General features: G+C 36.8%; 1 protein-coding gene across 1 annotated transcript in view; it reads left to right on the forward strand.

Moving 5' to 3' along the window:
* The window catches only part of LOC149804495 (uncharacterized), a 90,786-nt gene extending 70,458 nt beyond the window's left edge, over positions 1–20,328 (forward strand). The window contains exons 9-13 of the mRNA XM_089933044.1: positions 13,544–13,663; positions 17,269–17,352; positions 17,934–18,074; positions 18,780–19,162; positions 19,815–20,328. Of these exons, the coding sequence (XP_089789170.1) occupies positions 13,544–13,663; positions 17,269–17,352; positions 17,934–18,074; positions 18,780–19,162; positions 19,815–20,168 (1,082 nt within the window). The 3' untranslated portion in view covers positions 20,169–20,328. The remainder of the gene's footprint in view (positions 1–13,543; positions 13,664–17,268; positions 17,353–17,933; positions 18,075–18,779; positions 19,163–19,814) is intronic.
* Positions 20,329–23,988: the final 3,660 nt, after the last annotated feature.

The following is a 23,988-nucleotide window of genomic DNA, read 5'->3' on the forward strand; positions in this document are numbered from 1 at the left end:
TCGTCTGCGCATTTCGTTCATGGTGCGGTAGGTAATGATTAAACGATACCTAATCCAAACTGAATGGCCAGTTTGGGTGAAATTGTCCTTTACAAAGCCTAGGGCGAATCAGTCATGTGTATTTTTTCACGACATAATGCCATCGACAGTGTATCTCATAGTCAATCATTGATGCGATCAGTCTATGGCTGAATACTTCTTGGAATTGTTTTGTTCGATGATAACGGAGCAGAATGCTTGTCTAAAAGGTAATGCAAGGTCACTGGTGTTAGGAACTCTGAATTCGGACGTAACGAGTTTGTTTTTGCTTAATATTACGCGTGTGAATGAGGTCCTTCAACCGTACGATGGTCAGTTTCTTGCTGAAATAAGTGAATGATTTCACATCCGTGAAACGGATCACATAGACGCATTTGAACAATGGATTGCCTCTTTTATCACTTCGATCGATCCTATACAATATCAAAACATAACATGTGCGTGAATGTATGATCGACAATGGAGACCACGCTCCTGATTTTCTTTGGCAATTTCTTCGACGGATAATTCGCCTGAACGTTTGTAATGAGTAAATACTGCAATCTTTTCACCTCGCACGATGGTCCTCAAGGCATTGTCACGTAGATGTTTGAGATTTGCTAGTGACGGTTTTGCGCTGATAATTATCTAGTTATTGTCGGACTCGTATATATTTCTTATGGCACTCGTCAAGAATAAAAAGATCATAGACTCCATCAACTCGATCATAGACTACACGAACTCGGTTGTAAAGGTGATCTCATTGATCAAGGCACTTCCATGGAAGTGGTCAGTTGTTTATCGGGAGCAGTTTTTCGTGAATATCTTCCTTTATGAACCTGCTTGCACGGATTTATTGTTCACGATTGTTCATCATGCGGCCTCATATTTGTCAATGATTGATTTAATCGTTGTCGAGTCCATGACATCTGGAACCACATTCACGCACATGTGGTCCCTCATGCTCCTTCTCACTCACGTACGTGTATGTGCCGATACGAAGGAAAATATTAGCGTGATTACTTCTTGGTCGATCATCGATATGATCATGTCTTTCGTCACGTCACGAAAGTCATGGGTGAAGGTAAAATATTGTCTATGATCTCTATGGCGAGTCTAATCTAATTAGACTGTGCACAAGAATCTCAATCAGTGATGCAAGAGCGAGGTAAGCTGATCGCGACAATCGATAGAAACCTGTTTCAAGTGCGTTCATACCTTTCTGCGATCAGATTAAATTTGTTATTCCGAGGTATTATCCATCGCATGTGACCGTAATCTCACGTGTAGGAGCGTATTTTGGTGTGTCAAACTGACAGGCAAGTGTATCTGACAGAATAATTCCTGCTGAAATTCTTTTGTGGACGATGACTTGCTCTTACATGTCGTGGCGAGTCAGAAACTGTGTCGATCGGCATTCACATCAACGTCGAGATAATGAAACAACGCGTGGATGGAACTGTTGATCTCAAGTATGCCCTCAGCAGCGAATAACGATGATGCATCTCGGTAAATGTGATATCTGTGATCGTTGTTCATATCTTTCACGCATACGTCATAATCGATGTTGAATACTCTCACGATCAGGAGAGTCTAGTCGGACGCATCTAGATCAATCAGAGGTTGTCGAATAAAACCACAACAGTTGTTCTCGTACGTAGTTGTGCGGATATGCGGACACGTCTGCATTATAAACTTAGACATATCTGAGTTGATGTTGAATGATAACAGGGGAGCTATGACCTAATACTTCGACGGCGTCGCGTTTCCAGAAGAATAGTGGTGCCTAGCGGCTTAGGGTTATTTTATATATTTTTTGATGATTCTACTTGGACATTCTACGATTAATCATGGAACACCTCCACGTGAGGTATTCTATAGCGCCGAGTAGGAGCTGGCGTGCTGGTGTCACATTGGTAAGTATATGCCTGTATCGATATTGGGGATACGCTATACTAATAAACAAACGACACTCAGATTTCTGGACGAATTTCCAGGGGTGGTATATGCCTTTTTTGACCAATTACTCGTTTCTACAATGACGTGGTGCAATATACTCGGCGACTTTTCGTTGGGTGAAATTTCACCATTAAATATTTCGCCACTATAAAGTCGCACAGGACACATAAAATACGACACTAGCAAGTGTAGCTAAAATCATTGTCACTGGTGCGATAACACTGATAACATCATCCGAAACACATTACTATTTATCAGTGGAGGCGTAGAAATGACCCTCACAATATGTCGTGCCCATCGCGTGATTGAGATCCGTAATGAATTTAAGATAGATGTCGCTTCATTCGTTTTCGGACAGTTCGTTGTCGAACAAAGCGACCGAAATTTATTTGGACCATCTTTGTGGCCATTCTCAGTTCTCAACTGTGTTCGGTCTATTTCTTACTGGGACATTGTCTTATGTTACGTGTTTAGGCTCTAATAAACAGTAACTAAGAAAGAGTAAAACAAGCTTTGAAAAATTTAACAAATAATTTATTTCCCTGGAAAAAACAATGTAAAAATGAAAAATTAGAACTTACGGTTTTAAGACACAAATCCAAAAATAATCCTAGAATAATCCACAAATTAAATTTTAGAAGTCCTAGTAAGGAAATGTTCTAATGAATTCAAGTTCGAGACCCGACAAAAAAATCCAGAATGGAAGGCGATGACGTATACTGTAGTCTTTATAGTACAGATGTGTCTACAGTTCTTTGTTGATACACAAACAATATTCCGGTGTGTTAATTTCCGAATAACATTTAAAGAAATGTCTTTCTCTAAGAATTATGCATAATCATTCAAATGTTTCCCGGAAAAAGAATTAATCTTTTAGAATTCAAATAATTTGAATAAAAATTAAAATTTAACAACAAACTGGTCACAAACAAACACTTTTCCAGTGTCCAAGGTAAAAGCCCAAACTAAGAAATATCTCTTTAAAGATCACTATTAAATCTAACTACTGCGCAATTTCGGAAAACCCAGAATTGCGAAATAGAGGCTGTTTACATCTAAAGTCACGTATTCCCTGTATGAACTTGATAAAAACCAATAATTTTACTCCGAGAATAAAATAAAAATAGAAAGTTGCGTACTTGTCGCAGTGATTTATGAATCAAGGTCGGGAACTAAGTCAAAAATAGAAACATACTTTCTATTATTATGTGTTTATAAAAAGAGTCAGGTCAAACTGAATTTTCTGAAGAAAAAAAATGCGAAATCAAGTAAACAAAATTACATTACTTAGACATGTAATGAAATTTAAAAAAATTTAAAACTTACAAACAGACAATACAATTAAGTCAAATATAATTTAAATCAAATACACATAATACTTCCCTCAATAAAGAAGAAAGATTTATATAATAAAGCTTTCTTTTTAAAATAGATTAATTATACATGAGGTTAAAAAGAACTCTTATAAATTATATAAAGTGTATATGTGATAATACAGTTTTATACACGGGAAAGTGTATCTGCGATTAAATTATCTTTCCACTTGATGTGGTTGATGTCAATATTAGATTCATGTAACAACAAACTCTACCTTAGTAGTCTTTGATTTTTTTCATCTTGCCGATGAAATTAAGGGGGTTGTGGTCACTAAATACAATAATCGAAGAAGGAGCTGAACTAATGCAAACGTCAGACTATTGCAATGCCAATATGAAAGCCAAATATTCCTTCTTGACTGTTGAATAATGTATTTGGTGCTTATTTTATTTAATTTCTTAGAAAGATAGGACACTAGATGATCAATACCATTTTCGTCTCCTTGAATCAAAATTGCTCTAACCCTAGCATCACTTGCATCAGCAGACAGTTTAAATGATTGGCTGAAATTTGGAGCTGTAAGAACTGGCGAGCTTTTACGTAACTAAATTTACTACAGTATCCAGCCATACCTAAAATTCGCATCAGTTGCTTTATATTAACTGGCACAGGGAATTCATAGATAGCCTTGACCTTTGGATACATTAATAGTCAGACTTTCGTCGGTCAGTCTGTCAAAGAATTTCTGAATTGTTATTAAATGTTCTTTCCAGGTGTCGTTATGGATGATGACATCATCGATGTAAGCATCACACTTGTCTAGACCAGAAGTAATCATATCCATGAGACGTTGAAAAGTACTTGGCGACCCATTCATCCCAAACGGCATCACGCTATATTGATAAAGTCCATCTGAAGTCACGAATACAGGAATTTCTTTTGCTCTTTCCATCAGTGGAATTTGCCAAAATCCTTTCAGAAGGTCAAATTTGGTGACATAATTGGCATTCCCGATCTTATCAATACAATCATCGATTCTTGGTAATGGAAATGAATCTGTTTTGTCACACTGTTTACCTTCCTATAATCAGTGCACATACGAAAGTTTTTATCTGGTTTCGGAACAAGTATGCATGGTGAACTCCAGTCACTTTTACTGGGCTCTATAAAATTATTCTTCAGCAAATACTGAATTTCTTTTTTCAAGTACTCCTGGTCGAAAGGGTTCATCCTGTACGGGTGTTGTTTCGCAGATTTGGAATTTAAAATTTCAAAGTCATAGAAAAAGTTTTTATTGTAGGAAGGTTTTCTTGTAGGAACATTTTGAAATAAGTGCTCATATTCAAATAATAATGTTAATGTTCATTTTTTTCTTGCTTTTGCAAACGTGAAAGTTTCTGGTCCAGATCTTTCATAATTTTTGAATTCCGAAGATTTGTCACTCCAATATCAGTAGAATGCGATGATATTCCTTCACTGAAATCTTCACTGAGTGGGACTGGTCTGTTGGCATCCGTTATTCACGAGAGACGATGGAAGTGCACCCATGAGAGATGTCCCGGTTGATGGCTGTGCAGCGTCTACTGTGGCTATGTAGCCCAACATGGCAGCGACATTCCTTGCTGAACTTGAAAGTTAAGTCTGGTCTGGATTGGAGCTGATTCTTCTTCCAATGCGATCGCTTTTCATCAGCTAGCAAGCGTAGCCTGTCCTCGCCGTCTTTCAGACCAGTGATCAGAACATGTCACCAGCTGGACCTGTCTACAGCAAGCTCTTTCCAGGTGTTGACATCGATGTCAAGGACTTTCATGTCGCGCTTTCAGACATCCTTGAAGCGGAGATGCCGTCCGATCGACATTTTGCAAGAGGAAAGTTTCGAATAAAGAATCCGTCCATCCGACATACATGGCCCAGCCATCTGATGCGACGTTGGCGGAGGAGTGTGATCATGCTGGGAATCTAGGCACGTTCAAAAACCTCGTTGTTTGTTACTCGATCACTCCATGTGATCCCGAGTATTAATCGGATGCATCGCATGTGAAAGGCGCTCAGTCTTTTCTCTTGTGAGGCGTACAGAGTCCAGTTCTCACTGGCGTACAAGAGTGGGACAGGTACAACTAAACTGATTGCATGTTTAACCTGGCAATCTCATTTAATATACTGGTACTCCAATAATTTGTTTTAGATCCCAGGAGCACGAATATTATAATTTCACTCATTCATTTTCTTCTTAACTCCATAAGGGCCATAATAGCTAATCTGAAAGAAAAAAATTTGAAGAATGAGCAGGAGAGACTGAACGTTTTACCAGACTCAAACGTTCCTCCATTGTTGTTCTGTCCAACCATACTTACTCTTTAGACTTGATTTGCTGGATACCAAATTCAAGCTTAATCAGCTGGAAAGTTCCAGACCTAAAATTTGACCCAATTGGACAAATTGGGGAAGGCCAAATTGAGTAAACAAACTTTATTAAAGCTTTAACTCTTGTTTTAGATTAAATATTCCTGATAGGAACTGCCTCTGGAAACCTTGTTGACACACACATAATGGTCAACCAGTATTGGTTACCTTAGTTGGTCTTACGTAATGGGCCAACAATATCTACTATAATTGTACTAAATGGTTGGTCAAATGCAGAAATAGGTTGCAGATGAGCCTTATGTATTTTTTAGTTGGTTTTTATACCATTTGACAAGTATGACAAGATATACAGTATTTACCAACATTACTTTTGATTTTCGGCCAATAAAAGTGAGTCAAGATGTTGTGATAATTTTATTAATCCCTAAATGACCAGCCACACGAGTTTCATAAGCCAGACTAAGTATTTCCTATCTGTAAGGTTCTGGAACTACAATTTAATAGTTCACTGACCACTCATCACCACCAGGTACCTCGGGAGGTCTACATTTTCTCATAAGAATTCCATTTTTAATGAAATAATAGACAGGTAATTCATTTGCATCAGTTTCACTAATAGCCGTTTGAAACAAACAGATCTCATGATCTTTTTCTTGTTCGACGATAAGCGATTCTCGTTTGTCATCGTGATTAGAATAAAGAGAACGGGAAGTTAAAAGTTGATCACTGTGACCAATACCTTCTGATTGATCCGATCAAGGAGTGAAAGTGACCTCATCAAAAACCTGACCAATACATGTGTCAGCGAAAGGAATACTTTCCTTATCAACATCATTCTCAAGAACCTTCTTCGCCATAGCTCTGGTAACTGCACAAGCTAGGAATAAATCAGGGAATTCTTTTTTAATTGGATCAACTTTCTGATCCAAACAAGGCTTGTCTGTTACAATTGGATTAACCACAACCTCGTCTCCAGCTAGGTTGTTGCCTAGTAATAAATGAATGCCCTCAACGGGTAAAACAAACACTGCTCCGACTGTCACTGGTCCTAAAACTAAGTCTGATGTCAAATTTACACAATGGAGAGGACCATTATCAAAGCCGCACTCTACTCCCTGAATAAGAACACTCTCATTAGAAGAAGATTTCTCAGAAAAAGCAAAGTGCCTGACAATAAAAGATCATGAGAAGCTCCTGTGTCCCTTACAATTTTAATTGGGATAGGATTGGCCAAATTACTCAAGAGTGATATAGAACCTTTTAATATGACTGGTTCATAATTCTCCATGATAAAATCAGACTGGGATTCATTAGACGCAACAAATGTTTTGCTTTCAATACATGTCCATGACCTTGACCTCTTATAAATAAGAGCATTTTGAATAGGTATGTCTTGATTCTGATGATTATTTTTGAATTTGTAGCTCTCAAAAATAACGTGTCCTTTCTTCTTGCAATAAGTACACGAACGAAGAGACACTGATTTTTGATCAAGCATATCTGAAGCTTGATTTTTAGAAGTTGTGCCAGTTTGAGATTTAGAACGGCTTGTGTTAGGGTGAAATACTTTTCTGCTAGAAAATTGCTGAATGGAAGTCTTGTTTACAAAAGAAACTTTATGAGTTGAAGCATACTCGTCAGCGGCACGAGCAGCATTTTCCAAGCTTTCGATCGCATGTTCGTCAAGATAAATCCTACTGTCACTATGGATACAGTTTTTGAACAATTCAACCAGTGAGTTGTCTGAGACTCTCGTAATCTTTATTAACTTTTCTAGAATAGTACCACCTATCAAATTGTCGTGCTTTTTCCAATTCAAATTCGACAAGGGTCTGGTCAGCTTCTTTTTTATAGAACCGCTCCGGTGGCTTAGTGGTTAGAGCGTCCGCCTCGGATGCGGGAGGTCGTGGGTTCGATCCCTGGCCGAGTCATACCAAAGACTTACAAAAATGGTACTAACAGCTGCCTCGCTTGGCGTTCAGCATTAAGAGGCTAGTGTTAGGACTGGTCGGCCTGGTGTCAGGATAATGTGACTGGATGGGACATCATGCTACATGTCTGCGGCATGATGCCCCAGTGCTAGACATCACTTTAAACTGCCACATTGCAGACATCGTAACGATATGACTCAAAAATTGTTAAAACTACGTTAAAAATCAAAATCACATCACACATAACACATCTTTTTTTATAGTTTCTGAACTTTTGCCGATAAGCCTCAGGGACTAACTCATAACTCATCAAGATATAGTCCTTAACTACATCATAGTCAGCACTCTGTTCTTGTGACAATGAATTGGAAATATCACTGGCCTCACCAGTGAGTACACATTGTAGCAATATAGTCCAGTGCTCTCTTGGCCATTTCAAATTTTCTGCTCTTCTTTCAAAACGAGGGAAATATTTGTCTACTTTTTTTCCAGAAAAGGAGATACTAACTTGATATTTCTTAAAGCATCAAAAGTAGCCGAGTGTTTTCCATTTGCCAGCTCTAATTTTTTTTCGAATTTGAAATTCCCTCTCTTTCTCTCTTTCTTACTTAGCTAATAGCAGTTGTTTTTCTTGTAACTGCATTTGTCTTTCTTTCTCTTTTTCTTTCTTTTGCAACTGCCTTTGTCTTTCTCTTTCCTCACTCTCTTTTTGCAACTACAATCGTCTTACTTCCATCTCTTTCTGAAACTGCATTCGTCTTACTTTCATCTCTCTTTTCATTTGTATCTTTTTTATCTGAAACTCAACCTGTCTTATCCCTGATTCCAACTTTTCTAGTTGTACTCCCATTTACAAAAGTTCCAACCACCGCTGAGAAAAATTCCAAAAAGTCTCTCTCTCTTTGATGATAATGTAGATAAATCTTAATGATTTCATTAAAAATTTCAAAATTGTAAACGAATACCTGGGATTATTAAAAGATTAAAAAAATATGGGGAAATTAAAATTTCACTGAACTAAATTTTCTGAAATACTTAGCCAACATTAAAATATCCCGGACCAGCCCCTAATTTCTTATGTTACGTATTTAGGCTCCAATAAACAGTAACTAAGAATGAGTAAAACAACAAGTTTTGAAAAATTTAACAAATAATTTATTTCCCTGGAAAAACAATGTAAAAATGAAAAATTAGAACTTACGGTTTTAAGAATCAAATGCAAAAATAATCCAAGAATAATCCACGAATTACATTTTAGCAGTCCTAGTAATGAAATGTTCTAATGAATTCAAATTCGAGTCGCAATAAAAATTCCAAAATGGAAGGCGATGACGTATACTGTAGCCTTTATAGTACAAATGTGCCTATAGTTCTTTGTAGGTCCACAAAAAATACTCCGGTGTTTGAATTTCCGAATAAAATTTAAAGACATTTCTTTCTCTAAGAATTTTGAATGAGCACTCTAATATTTCCAGAAAAAAGAATTAATCTTTTAGAATCCAACTAATTTGAATAAAAATTAAAATGTAACTCCAAACTGGTCACAAACAAACACTTTTCCAGTGTCCATTGTAAAAACCCAAACTGAGAAATATCTCTCTAAACATCACTATTAAATCTAACTACTGTGCAATTTCGGAAAATACATAATTGCGAAATAGAGGCTGTTTACATCTAATGTCACGTATTCCCAGTATGACCTTGATAAAAACCAAACACTTTACTTCGAGAATAAAATAAAAATAGAAAGTTGTTCACTTGTCTCAGTGATTTCTGATTCAAGGTATTTTGTACCCCCTCTCCCCACCAACCCCCAGTAACTATGGATTGCTGATATGACTCCTTTATCGAAAATCATTGTATAAACTGTTCCGTTAGCGTTACACAATCAAACATGGCTCGACCATTACGGATTAACGTCATATTGTCCCACCGGCGACTGTTATTGAGTATTCTTTTTTAACGTCAAATACCACAACTATTCCGCTGTTCAAAAGGCGGGGATTGGTCCAGAAATACAACTACTAGTTGATAATTATTTGGATCATGGACGAATCCCCGCGCGCGATGCATGTCTCGAGTTGTCAAATCTGACAGCTGTGACAATGAGACTCGCCCTTGTTGAACTGTTTATTTGGCAATTTGGGTGCTCTATCTAATAGCAAATAAATATTATATAACTTTCGTGACTTCAGATATGTTTTGGAAGGGCTTGAGTGCAATTTAGAGGTAACTTACACGACACAGTTCATATTCGACGTTAACGGGCACTACTGAAACCTCATGAGAATATCCTGAAGTGTTTGAACTGTAGCGATAGATGAAACTTTGACGCAGTTGATGTAATAAGTCCGAGTATTGCAATTTCCTTCTCTTGTTGGTACGGACGCATGCACGCGTCAGGGGTATAGAACTATTAATTTCAATACTACTTAAAAATCCGCTTTACAGACATCAACTACTGAGGGAGGATATTGCGCCTATCCGTAGAGTGACCTAATAATATAGGAAAAAATAAGCAACGTTTAAATATTATATAAATTATAATTCATTATAGCATATGTTCATGCTCTATGTGATGGATGGCATACTTGAAGGCATCAAGTAAGCAAGTGTCTGAGGAATGCTATTACAAGTTCACCATGCGTAATGAACTTTTGGTTATATCTTTCAGCCCTTACTAATGTCAGGGTTGGGTGGTAGATGCATCGTACTGTTACTGAATCTCAATGGTACATTTTGTACGAACTGTTTAATACAAATCGAGCTGAATCTGTTCAAACTACTTTATCTGGGTCTTGTGTTGAGGGTTCCAAATGGTGGTCTTGTGTTAAGAGTTCCAAATGATGGATGTATATTCCAGCTTTGAATTTTTATAAGTTTATGTAGGCGTTCTCTTACTTTGGATGGACAATTTTTTTGAATTACGTGTAAAGAACCTCAGTACACATGAATCTTATCTTGACAAGTTTCCTCCCTTTTACATTCTACCCCCATACAGGTCCTATTCTCCTCCTCCACCAATCCCTCCCGTTCTAACCCAAAGCCCCGTGCAAACACATCATTTACATATCAAGTTCACCACATCTAATACAATTCTGTCCCATTTGTAATTTTATGTATGGTAGGCGTCCCTCAAAAAAAAAACACTCCCTCGTCAAACCTTTCCCAACTTGCTCCTGTTTATTTTTTATAATTGTTGCAACCCTCCACCCCGTGTCATTATTTTTTAAAATCATTACATATAACTTTTGCATTTAGTTTGTCCTCTATTAAGTATTTGAGTTGCGGCGTGATTCCATTATCTTTTTCTTGTAACAAAATAACATCAAAGTTTGTTTCTTTGGTTATTTTGTCTGCTTTCGCTTTGTCTATTCCATTACTATTAATGGTAACGATTCGGAAGTTTGTTCCTTTCATATTTTTTTTTGCTCCACTACTCCAGATGCCGCATCAATTTTATTTGTAATATTCTTGTTGGTTAACGTATTATTCAAATTTATAATATAATATTTTTATATTTGTGTGGGGCTCCGGGTAGACCACAGAGCCTCGTTTGACTGACTACTATCTGTTGGTGTGGGGCTCTGGGTAATATCCAGAGACTCCGTTATTTTTATTCATTTCCGTCTTCAGTTATGTCGTTTCCGTGTCCATGTCTGTTATGATATCCGTGTTCGTGTCTTGGTCGTTTTCTGTCTCATCTGTCTCTTTTGTTTTTCTTGGGGTTTTTTTTGTTGACATGATTGTTGGCTTTACCGGTGGGATTATAGTTTGTAAGGTTAGATTTTGTCCATGGTCGTCAAAGCTCAACTCTCCTTCAGGGGAGGAACTGTGAGATGACGTCCCGTGTTTTCTTTTTTCTGGGCCGGTGTTGAAGTCAGGGGTGCGATCTCCAGTAGATCTACCGGTCCCTCCTCCTCACGCTTTTTCTAAGTCTGTTGGTCATTTTCGTCCTCGTCCTCTATATGCAGGAGAAAATACGGGTTGGATTCCAGTGTTTCTTCTGCGTATTCTGGAAGCTCTGGGTGACAAGTTTTCTTGGGAGTCACGAAATCTTCCCACTCCAAGTCTTTGCCACCTGTTGTATTGATTGTTGGTGTTGTATTTTCATTCACCGTCGGTGTATTTGTTACATTTCCTTTGCACTGAAGGGAATTCTTTCCAATTTCGATCTCATTTTGGATCACTATATCTAGTTCTTTTGCCTTTTCCACATCCATTTGATTATCATTTGTCGCGGCTACATTTGCGTATGTCTTTTGTGCAACTGGGTTCTTGCAATCTCTAGGTGCATGACCCACCATTCTACATTTTGAGCACGGTCTTTACTGCTCACAGCCTCTATAGTTCTTGCAATCTCTAGGTGCATGACCCACCATTCTACATTTTGAGCACGGTCTTTCCTGCTCACAGCCTCTATACCAAGACTTTACCAAGAACCCAAGCACATAGAAAAGGTTGGTATTTTTACTGCATCTTGCTTGGCCACCCTGATAATTCTGATTCCAGTTTTTATTTCCTGATAACCCCATACTCTTGCCATCTTTTGGATCTGTATTTTAACTTGGAATTTGTGCAGTATTTTTCCACCAGCACCTCGGTGTCTACTTCGAAGGTGAGCCCCGAGATCATGGTATCTCTTGATTTGGGTTCTACCCCTCTGGTGATGGGTGGTGCATCAGACATGTATGCCGTTAACCCTTTCACTTCTATTTGGGGGCGTCTAGCAGGGGGTATCAAAATCTTTCGGATATTATATGAATTTGTTTCGATCCCCGTTTTGTATCCTCTCTATCTTCTCTACTGGGATTCCTTTTACTTTCAGAGTCGTAATTATGTCAGACTGTCTGGGACAGTAATTTACTGCCCCGAAGTCTAACAGTTGACATCCTTGGGGGTGGGATGCCACTAATGTCTCTAGCATCCCCCTTCTCTAAGCAAACTTCGAAGTACTGTTCTAATCTTGCACCTCTGTATATTTTCTTTGTACCTGTATCATGTTGGCTGTTCAAGGATAGTTACAGTGTCTCTGATTTAAAGGTTTCACAGCTCACGCCACTGAGTAAACTACGTAAATTAACTAAGCAAAAATATTCTTTAGCAAAGAGATCAGATTACTATAAAGTGTATCAAATAAATGCACAAGGAAGATTCAATTAATGACAGGGATTGTTAATTTACCAAAAGACCGAAGACCACAATGGTGAACTCCCACTCAAATAGATTTAGCTCACTGGGCGATGTGATTTTTCGCTCACTGTGCCTCGCGCCACTGCGTAAGACAATGTACTATTTGTATACTCACAAAAGCATTAAGTCATTAATTTATCAAATTTAATTTATCAAAAGCATACTGAAACAAAGGATTTCAGACTGCAATAGATTACCATTAATGTAAAACAAGACAATTCAAATTAATGCAAAAGGATAACTAAATGAAAATAAGATCACAACGGTGATCAACAAAACAAATATGTAAGTGAAAAATGAAAGGTGGAATGAAATGAAATTTTAGATGACCCTTTCTTCTTATTGTGAACTCTTACGAGCTGTCTTGGTTGCCAATTGCTTTCCCTTCTTAAGAGGGACAAAATCCATGTGTTGACTGTTCGGCGTCCAGTACCCTTCTATTACTATTGTTTCCACAAAATATAACTTTGTATTTGGATACAGTTGGAACTGTACTGATAGCGTTCACTGGTTAATAGCCAGGTCCTCTATGTACACACACTTAAGGCACACTTTCATCTGTGCGTACTATATATATATATATATATATATATATATATATATATATATATATATATATATATATATATATATATATATATATATATATATATATATATATATATTCAGTGACATGAAATAATGGTATAAATATTTCTCGCATTTCATAGAAATGTGAAGAAGTTATTATTAAATATACTTAATATCTTTTTTTATTTTAGATGACTATGAATGTCCAGGTCCGACTGGTTCGTGTCACAACAATGGTCAGTGTATAAATCTTTATAAAAGCGAAGCGTGCCTTTGCAATCCAGGTTTTAAGCCACCGAATTGCGCCAACGGTAAGAGCTTTATGATGAATGTATCTTTTAATACTTCAATAGCTACATTCACAATTATTGTATACCGTTCTATTCGGGCTATCGCAAAGATATAAAAAAATCTATATTTAGAAACAATGAGTATTTAGGTTTCAAATGAAATTAAAAATAATTGGGTAACAAAATATACTGTTACGGAATCACGTCCACCACACTCATGTAGCGTTTTAGTTGTTGTAGAAGCCTCGAAACTAGGAATTATACATTCTACTCTAAGGAAGGATGTAAAAGACCTACTCTTTTGACTATTAGTTATACAAACGCGAAGGTTGTTGTATGAGTCCCAGTCAGCGATGTGACCCATCTACAACTATAAGTACAAAGATACACAGTCTTGCTTATGCACCACATCAAAAAATGCGTAGGTCATTTGCAAGAGGAGTTCTAATACTGAAACGCTGCTCTCTCTCTCTCTCTCTCTCTCTCTCTCTCTCTCTCTCTCTCTCTCTCTCTGCCTTATTCAGGAATATTGGTTCCTCTTCAGAGTCCACATTACACACAACGTCTCTACTGAGCGCTTTATCAGAATGGAATTTTGACGAACAGCATTAAATAAACACCAGTTAGAAAGAAAGAGAATAATGCAGAATGAATGGCACTTATACATCTGATACGTATTGAGATTCCACCAGAGAACAACATCCAGTCCATGTCTGCTGAATTTTCGACACCTCATCTGTTTTGGCCCAACAATCCTTAAAACGCTTCCTTGAAACGCTTCCTACCTGGTTTTGTTTCGGTCCCCTATGAAAACACAGCAGTTTGAGTCGTGTGAGCGGAACCCTACTTACGAAGATTTAATCTGGAACTGGAGCCATACTGTCCTCCAATATATCAAAGGACAAGTCTCGGTCATTCTCAGGATACTGGTAGTTGTGGAGCATCCCAAAACACTCGTGTAGCTGAGACGCGGGACTAATGGCAGCAGTCTAAGATTCACTTGGTGTAAATATTTGCATGGGTTGATTGTTCCTTTGGTCAATAACTTCCAGGGTTCGTTTCTTTGGTGACGCCTCCTTAGGGAGACAGTCCAGGTGTCTCTTATAATTCCTTCTAGTGAAAGTAGTCTTTTCCGAAAAGGAACCACATAAATAACACCCAAGAGACGTATCATACTTTTCAGAAATGTGCTTAAGAGACTTACTCCTAGTTTTAAAACTCTGAATGCACAGAAGACATTCCTGCATTGACGTAATTTGCCCAATGTTGGCTTAATCCTTGCCAATCCAGTGTCTAACAATCAAATGATTGCCGTTCCCTATTTATGCTTTAGATTTCGAGTGGTCAGACAATGAGGCTGATAATCATTAAATCATTTGGATGCCGTATCGGCCTCTCTGACTCGATGAATTACTTTAATCCTTCACGTCTATTATCACCAGTCAAAGGGTTGGTGCGGGTCGGCACAGATCGGCACAAACCGGCATGAGTCGGCACAGGTCTGCTATTTTGATTTGTGGCTGTATACAGAAGAACAGAGATACAAAAACTACCGCCCAAATGGTCTGACAGTCCATAAGCACTATAAATGAATATGACTTCGGGACTTTCAGCAATTTCTACGTCCGTGTTGCGTTCAACCATGGATTATAGGTTGTATATATGCACTAAGAGAGACTTCAAACGCTTCTGTATCAAGCATGCAGTATCGCTGAAGATAATTATTACAAAGTGTAGACTCGTCCACCAGCCTTGAAACATTGGTGAAATGCAATTGCTACGATACGGGGTGTTCAATCAAGTTTTCATTCCTGTTCCGTGTTTATTCCAGTGAAGTTTGATGTCATGCTGGCATTTTCTTGTCGTAACGTTTTATCTAATAGGGTTTCGTGCGAAGATATGCAGTAGTCCGACCGCTTCTCTACACTGGACATGTACTCGTAAGTTGAAACTCCGCCCCGCCCTCTGGCAACTGTCAGAGTCAGCTAATGCCCAATACGCATATGAAAAACTCGAGCTGGCATGTTTAGTATAGCAGGAGCGTACGCCGTGCACATCTGCAGAAGTTCTTTCCACTCATTTTGATTTGCTGCAATATATACACTTAACACATTTTTCAAGCTTTCGGTTTATGCCTTTGACCATCCCATCTGATAGAGTGGAAAAGTGTTAAACGAGTTTTATGAATTTTAAGAAAGAACACATACATGGGGGAAAAAAACTTTAATTTTAACTGACTTTCTTGAATAATCTGTACAGTCTGTCCTAGGGACGCTGAACCTGCTAACTAAACAATCAACAAATGTTCAGGAAAATGCTTCGCTTCTATATACGGAAGCGACAAAGATTCGACACATTTAGTGAAAAAGGATGTATACGTGACTCAAATTATTCTTTGAACTGACTCAAAGTAAATCAATTATTGCTTTCTCCATGGGTTTTCCTTCATTTTACATTTGAATCGGTGCCCGTCTTCTCCGACCGTGTGATTTTCATCTAGAGCAAGTTGCACAAGTCGCGCATCATTGGCGACCGCGGCGTTGATCAGTAAGGAAATATAAGTCCGTGTGACCTTACTCAATGTTTCATTTCTGACTAAATGTCCCCCAGTAGCAGAGTAGTTACATTGGCGTAATACTGTGGTTCTGAAGGATTTGGAGCTATTAAATGTTTTCTCCAAACAATAAATTAAATCCTATCCAATCAGCTGCCACCACCAATGTATTACGGAATCGTGTCCACCACACTCAAGTAGGGCTTCTGGACGTTGCAGATCATGGTCTGAGATGTAAGGTTTGTAACTAGGATTTAGGCTGTCTTCTATTGAACTTTTATTGCAGAAATACACAGGTTCGTCATGAGTCTCCGCCAGACGTGCACCATGCATGCAACAAGACGTACAATTGTACACATTCATGTGCAAGTGCCATATTAATAAATACACTGACTTCAATTAGATAAATATTCGTTCTAATTCAGAACCGTTTCTTTCTCTCTTTCCCCCTAACTCTCCCTCTTTTCCTTATTCATATCTTCTCCAGAACTAAGGTGAGCCATGTTCGTAACTGTAATAAATATAGCCTAATTCCTAAATTTATAGTAGAAGGTCTTGTGAGGAAACTACAGCACCAAGATAGGGATAGTAAATCAAGAACATGAACCAAAAACACTTGTATTCTAAGAACGCTTATTCCTACAAAAACGGTCTTATATGTTAATCAATCCATAACAATATTTTCATCACACTGACATCCAGCAAATATATGTAGCTGGATATGATCTTGTTTCTTCATAATTATTTGTCTGAAAGAGAAAAACAAATTTTGGTACGCTGGAGATATTTCCTGCCAAATCCTAATATTTTCATATTGATGTCCTATATGAATCTGTGTTGCATTTAAGCAGCTGTATCTATCTAGTATAGATTTATCGAATATACACAAATAACGAGTATATGGTGTCGGAATATGTCAAATTCGGGTATGTAATTAATGGTTACTCCATGGGTTGTCCATCGTATTTCTCATTAACATACGCAGTGCTTAAAATAATATTGTAATAATCGTGAAATGTAAGCAATTTGAAATAAGTATGTTTTAAATATTGTTGTATTCATTCTACCACAGCTGCCAGATGTTTGGATTCTCCATGTTTCCACAACGCGACCTGTTTAGACTCAGGGAAGGGCTATAACTGTCACTGTGTTGAAGGTATGAATATTCTAATTAATTTAAAATATACTGGGGAGAGTTTTCATTGGGCAAACATTGGTTTTAATATATGGTAAATCTATGCTTGCATTTAATTATATCGTATGGATACATTTAATCTGGGAGAAAGTAAAACATAATAATATTGCAATGTACTAAGTTTTATGATCTCTATAACGGTGATTTAGGGTTCAAATTAATAGCTAACTCTTCTAATGGAAGTTTGTATTAATACAAGACCATCAACCAAGAAAATTTTACAACATTGTAGTTGTAATATTTTTGAGTGTGCGTGGAAATTATATTGTGATAAGTATACCTTGAATGACATTTAGTGCGTTGGAACGAGACAGCTAATTATAACTAACGTTACTTGCTCACAAAGTAGATTATTAGCTATGATAATTCTTCGACAATCAAATCAAGCAATAAATGTATCTTTTTAGATATTTCAGGTGAGTTTACAACTTAATGAAAAGATCATTAAATTTGCCAGATTTTTACCCCCAAAAAAACTCATTTATCATAACGACTGCTTAGAAGGTCAACACTCACCATTAATATCATATTGCATTTTTCAGGTTACACTGGGCAACATTGTGAACATGAAATAGATGCATGTGATATAAAACCATGCATAAACGGGGGTACCTGCATATCGTTGCGAAAAGACTATCGATGTGTGTGTCTGAAGGATTTCTCTGGAAAAATCTGCGATGAACGTGAGTAATATAGCACCTTAAGCAGGTATTCCAGATTATTGACGAACCTGAACTAACAATGAGCTCTGAGTTATGTTTCATATCGAAATACGTCTTTCTTATGTGGCATGATTTCATGCAGTTTATACACACATTTTTCTATGTGCTGAAAACTTCGTACTAGTGCTTTCTAAAGCTCAAGTTTTGTTAGCAGCAGTATAAATAGTCTCCTACTCCAATCAGATAATCGTAATACAAAAGGAGGGTAAAAAGATATTATTGGAGAGTAAAGGCTGTTGAAGGTGTAACTGATGCTTCTAAACATATTCGTGGTAGTAATAGTAACGATTTTTTATTTTGTATTTAAAATGACAATAGTTTTTCTAAAATTGTGAGACACTTTAAATATACTGTGGATTTTAATAACAAATGCAGTAAAATTCATAAGTATCCTCAAAATTTGAAACTTGGAATTATTTTAAATCCTAGCCGTTTTTGCAGTCTCTTAACATCAAACTTTTGTTTCACCAGTGTTCAGATTAATAATGTCCTAGAGTATCGCATTTAGCTCTTTATCAGTTAAATGCATTCTTTTATGAATCTTTACAAACGTCTGATATCTAAACACGTTCTTTGTGAATAGCCAATAATTCCTGTGATTAGACATTTGAATATTTGTCCCTTGCTTGTAAAGGTGCATAATACATTATATATTCCTCATTTCAGACCTCCGTGTAGCGTCAACGAGCATTCTAACAAGAATTTCGTCAATATTTTTAGTATCCAGCCCATCGACAGAAGCTTCCACATCCTCGTCCACTACCCCTATCAATACTACATCAGCTGTTGCTGTTTCTAAAGAAAACACCCATACAACAGTATATGCTAATTCTCGTTCCAAAGAAGGAAAGAATACAACCTTAGCCATATCAAGGCTTACAATGACAACATCTACAATGTACTCAACTCCCAGCCCTTCAACGAAACTTTCCACAGTTTCATCTATCGTTAATCTTACAAGAGTACCTCCTGTTTTATTTAAATCGGCACCCCAAATACCGACACCATCAGACAGAGCTTCAAGGACTACATTTATAACAGTAACAAAGGTGTCCAAATCCAGCTCCATCACAAATTTGTCTTCCACACTATCCACATTCAACTCTACAACGTCGCTGTCAAGAACTGAAATTTAAAGTGATAGCACAACTACTTCTTCATTCACACCTGCGTTAACAATGAGAATCCCTAAACCCATTACCAATGTGAACAATTAAACAAAATACACCTTCGTCAACGCTCAAATTTAAATTCCATCGAACATACTTAAACATTCCTCTTCAACCATATTAGAAGTTCTTTGACAGCAAACTTTCAACGAGAACTTATAAAAGTTCGTTTTTCTCAAACTTCTCGAGGAATTTTATATTACACACGATAAATGCATTGAATAACTCTTATAGAAATTTCGTCACTCAAAGCCGCCATTCCTACGACTACAACTATGAAGGCGTGTCGTCAGCAAATATATTGAATGGAAATATAGAAAGGATAAAATTAGGGAACTCTGGTTTCTGTACTAGTTAGAAGTCAAAATTATACACATTTGTCCAGCACAAATAGCTCAGTGAAATGTTGAATCATTATACAAATGCCTTACTTGAAAACACTGTCGTTTTTTCTCTTTCCAGGTATGCTTTCTATGGTTCATTCACCCATCCAATCTCACTGCCACTCTCTTGTTTCTTTTTCTATGTACAGGATGAATATACAGGAGACCGAAAACATGACATAATCAAGATTGTGGCTGGTGTCCTAGGCGGTATTGTGAGTTTAGCAATACTGGGTGCATGTCTGTGGATGGTAACGCACCGCTCATGTGGGAATCGAAAAAAAGATGGGGAACGTTCTAGAAAACCTTCTTCGGAATGGATGAATGCTGGACAGACGAACACGACTGTAATGACACATGAACGACAGACAATACAACAAAGCAGAGTTTGGAAGAACAACAGAGTGGACCCCGATCTCGAGAATTCTATTCCGCCTCCCAAAATGAGGAAGCCCGACGTTGCAAGAGTTAGAAAAGAGAGCAGGGTCGAACTGCTTGGATAATTTTTAACCCAATACAGCAAATTCTCCTTCACCGATATTCTTTGCCAAAAATATCTAAAACCCATGAATTACGTCGCATTCGCAAGCAAAGTTTGTTCTATTTGATTGCTGACAACGGAAAAGACTGATAGCTCTAATGCTGGCCAATATCAACAAATGTTGAAGGTGTATTTGAATCAGAATGTGTATTAACATTCTAAAATTGAGCAACTACTTTGTTAATAATAATAATGATAATAATAATAATAATAATAATAATAATAATAATAATAATAATAATAATTATTATTATTATTATTATTATTATTATTATTATTATTGTTATTATTATGTTATTATTAGTAGTAGTATTATTATCTTGGTTAACGATGTCGTGTTTACGACGATAGTGCATTTTATTGTAATAATAATGAGCAGGGTTATTTCTTATTTTTGTCAGTTCATATATACTTATTTTTTTCTGGTGCATATAGTGAAGCAACGCAGAGGGATCTTTTGTATATCTGGGATTTTCTTTTATAAATAATGGAATTAACTAAAGTGTTAGCACTGAGTAATCTCAGACTTTGAAAACCTAAATCTAAGTTTAAGTAACGCGTCTGAATTTTTCGAAAACTTTTGCTATACCTAAAATGACAGACAATAGCTGTAGTCGCCATCATGTCGCATTTTCCTATGAAGTATTAAAAACATAATAAAAACATCTTACCTTTAGGCGAAACTTTACGAGAATAATCCACATTCCGTTTATGGTTCAATGTTTAGAGATGTTATTCTCTGCATGCATGTTTATCTTAAACATTGTTCAAACCACCGTAAGAGAAAAACTGTATTTCAAGTGCAACATTTTCTATTTCACTTTTCTTTCATTAACCGACACTGACATTCTTTTTTTTTTGTGAATAGCATCCGCCTTTAAGAATTGCATGCTTTTGACCTACTTTATTTAACAAGATGGATGTTTGGAAGCTTGCCAATAGATAACTGTTAATATTTTTTCAATGTGAATAAATAAAGAGAATTATTATCTACTCATCTCTGTTTTATTTCTAAATCAGAAACGGTCTTTTGGTTTTTTTTCTTTTGAAATTAGTGTTGTTACAGGACGAAGCCGTTGATTTCGATCCTGCGACGACACTTAATACAGGCATATGAGTGGTATGTTTATTTATAAGGCAAATAATTAGAAAATGAATATTTGACAACCTAGCACACACCCATACTGCCGTCTCACACAAAATGAAACTAAATAGACTGAAAACACTACCCTACACATACACATCATCAACGGATATAGCAAAATGGTAATGTTCTTCAATGAATACGACCAATGCATGAATATTCTACAAAATATAAAAAATTATCTAGTTTGTCAACTGATATGTTCAATGTATGAATGTTATCAACATACCTGATTAATATGTAGATTTATGAACAGATATGGTCAATGTATGGATTTCTCAGCAAATATGATCGATATACATCGTTCATCAGCAAAGACGATGGTACATTAGATTGTCACATATTAAATGACAGTGAAATGTAGGTTTATAATGATAATCATGATATTTCTGATCAGCCGTTCTGATGAATGGATGATGAATGTTCCCTTATAAACAACTCCGCCCGGTATGTGAATCATATCTATAGAACCCTCCTTACCTTGTAGACTTCGGATTAAGGACCATTATTACCTTGTGACCTTTTGATTGACAACCTCCATTACCATGTAGACCTTTTGATCCAGAATCCTTTGCTCCACACACTGAGTTAACCAGCAGCATCCCTTAAACCAACATCACCACTGACTCCAATGTCCGGGCGAACAAGCCACACAGAGTTCGACGAATTCTTCTTCAGCTAAAAATACAATAACTGAATCGTGTAAGACAAGTTTAAATGCGTATACAGTGATATACATTCCGCATATGATCTCTCGAACTGGCTTCGTCATGTATTAAATTCTTCTTTCATAACAACTACCATACCAGATTATTATAATTACCACTTTTATACAAGAGTATGTCTACTACAACAACAATAGAAATGGGTTATAAAAACTCAAATGTTTCTCACCGTTTAACGTTTACGACATGTCATTGAACTGAACTTGCCCGTTCAACTATACAATATCTAACGTGAAGGTTATGTCTTATCCAATAGCATGGCATTATGTTCAATAAGTATGACTTTATAGAAGTTTTAAACATTTAATACATAAACTAATTTCATAATCAGATGACAAGATGATAGAAGGTTTTACAATTATAAAGATTGTTTCCGTAAAGTGGACAGTGTCATGATCAGGCTAATATGTAATATTACGATATAGAGAAAAATAGCATTATAGATCCTACAGACGTGGTCAAATCCACGACCAGAGAATTTGGGATAAACGGCATTCTACTCACTGAAGGCGCTTAGTGTGATCGCAATTGAGTGAACAGAAAGCAGTATTTTGAAATTGACATGGCCAAAATCAAACAACAACGTAATTATTTCACATTCTGAAAGGAGAGCATTTCTCCAGTATATCTGCATTACCTTCCATATCCAAAAACCTTGTTAAAAATCTACAATAAAGCGTGATTTCCGTTTCATTCTTTGTATTATTTTCAGAAAACTAGATGCCGGTTAGAAAGTGCGAAAATGTTTACGACAGTAATGAGACCTATCATTTATTTGACTGATACAATTTGTTTTAAATAGTATCCATATCCAGTCACAAAACATGTGTGCACTTATCTTGGGATTTATCTACGATGTTTTATATAATCAATGATACAAAGTTGCAAACCTGTCGACATTATACGGTAAAGTTCTCGGGTACGTGGTGCAGAGATTGCGATGTATATAATATTTTGTTGTTGTTGTCGTTTCTTAAACCTGTTATAATATTCTAGAAAATTATTAATTAAATATGAAAATGTACAAAGGCTCTCTCTCTCAACCCAACGTCCTTTCTCTTGGTAGAGATAGCAAGTATTTTGACGTTTTTCTCTAGTTTAGTAGTCCATAGCCTTGCCTGGAACCATACCTTCAAATGACTGTAAATCTCTGACGAGAAGGGCGATCCATTTTGATTCTTCCATCTTGTTCATAGTATGAATGCTGAATGAATATATACTCATAGGTTGCGAAACTCTATATACAGGGGTTAACCGTGTAAAACATTAGTTAAATCAAATTTTAGAATCAATATGAAACGATCATACTATGCTGAGAAGAAGAAGAAGAGGAGGAAGCCAGGCTATAAAGACTTTCGGTGTCGCTTTATACGATTCTGGAAGTGTTAGCAAAGTGCGTGCAAGTGATTTCGAAGACAAACGGGTGAGTCTGAACCAACACCCTCTACCGCAACTACTACAAGAACAAGAGAGTCAAGATCCACCAAAAAAAAAAAAAATACGTTCAGTAGCTGCTGACGATTCGAAGGCATAAAAAGTGACTTGCAGACAATTTCGAACCACGTTTACTCTTACAGTGTGAAATTTAAAGAGTTCCAGTCAGATGTCACACGAGCGAAAGTAGCAGGTATCTTTACAAATGTGTGGGATTCCTTATGACAGATATTGAAACGATAGTGGAAAGCTAAAGACGACAGTCGTTTGCAACTCTCCTTTCGTCACATCATCCCAAACACCAGAAAAGGGCGGATTAAGCAGAAATTCATGCCACCTGAACACCTTAGACCGTTTCTGCTTCTGCCTTTATAGGTTTGACCTCAACCCTTTTCTGGGCAAATGATCAATTTGCCTCTTATACCTAGATTTTTCATTTTGACTTGAAAACCCATTTCGATATCACTGATTTAATTTTT

Source organism: Sinohyriopsis cumingii, chromosome 2 (genome assembly GCF_028554795.1).
Source record: "Sinohyriopsis cumingii isolate HCF-2022 chromosome 2, ASM2855479v2, whole genome shotgun sequence".
NCBI classification, from domain to species: Eukaryota; Metazoa; Mollusca; class Bivalvia; order Unionida; family Unionidae; genus Sinohyriopsis; species Sinohyriopsis cumingii.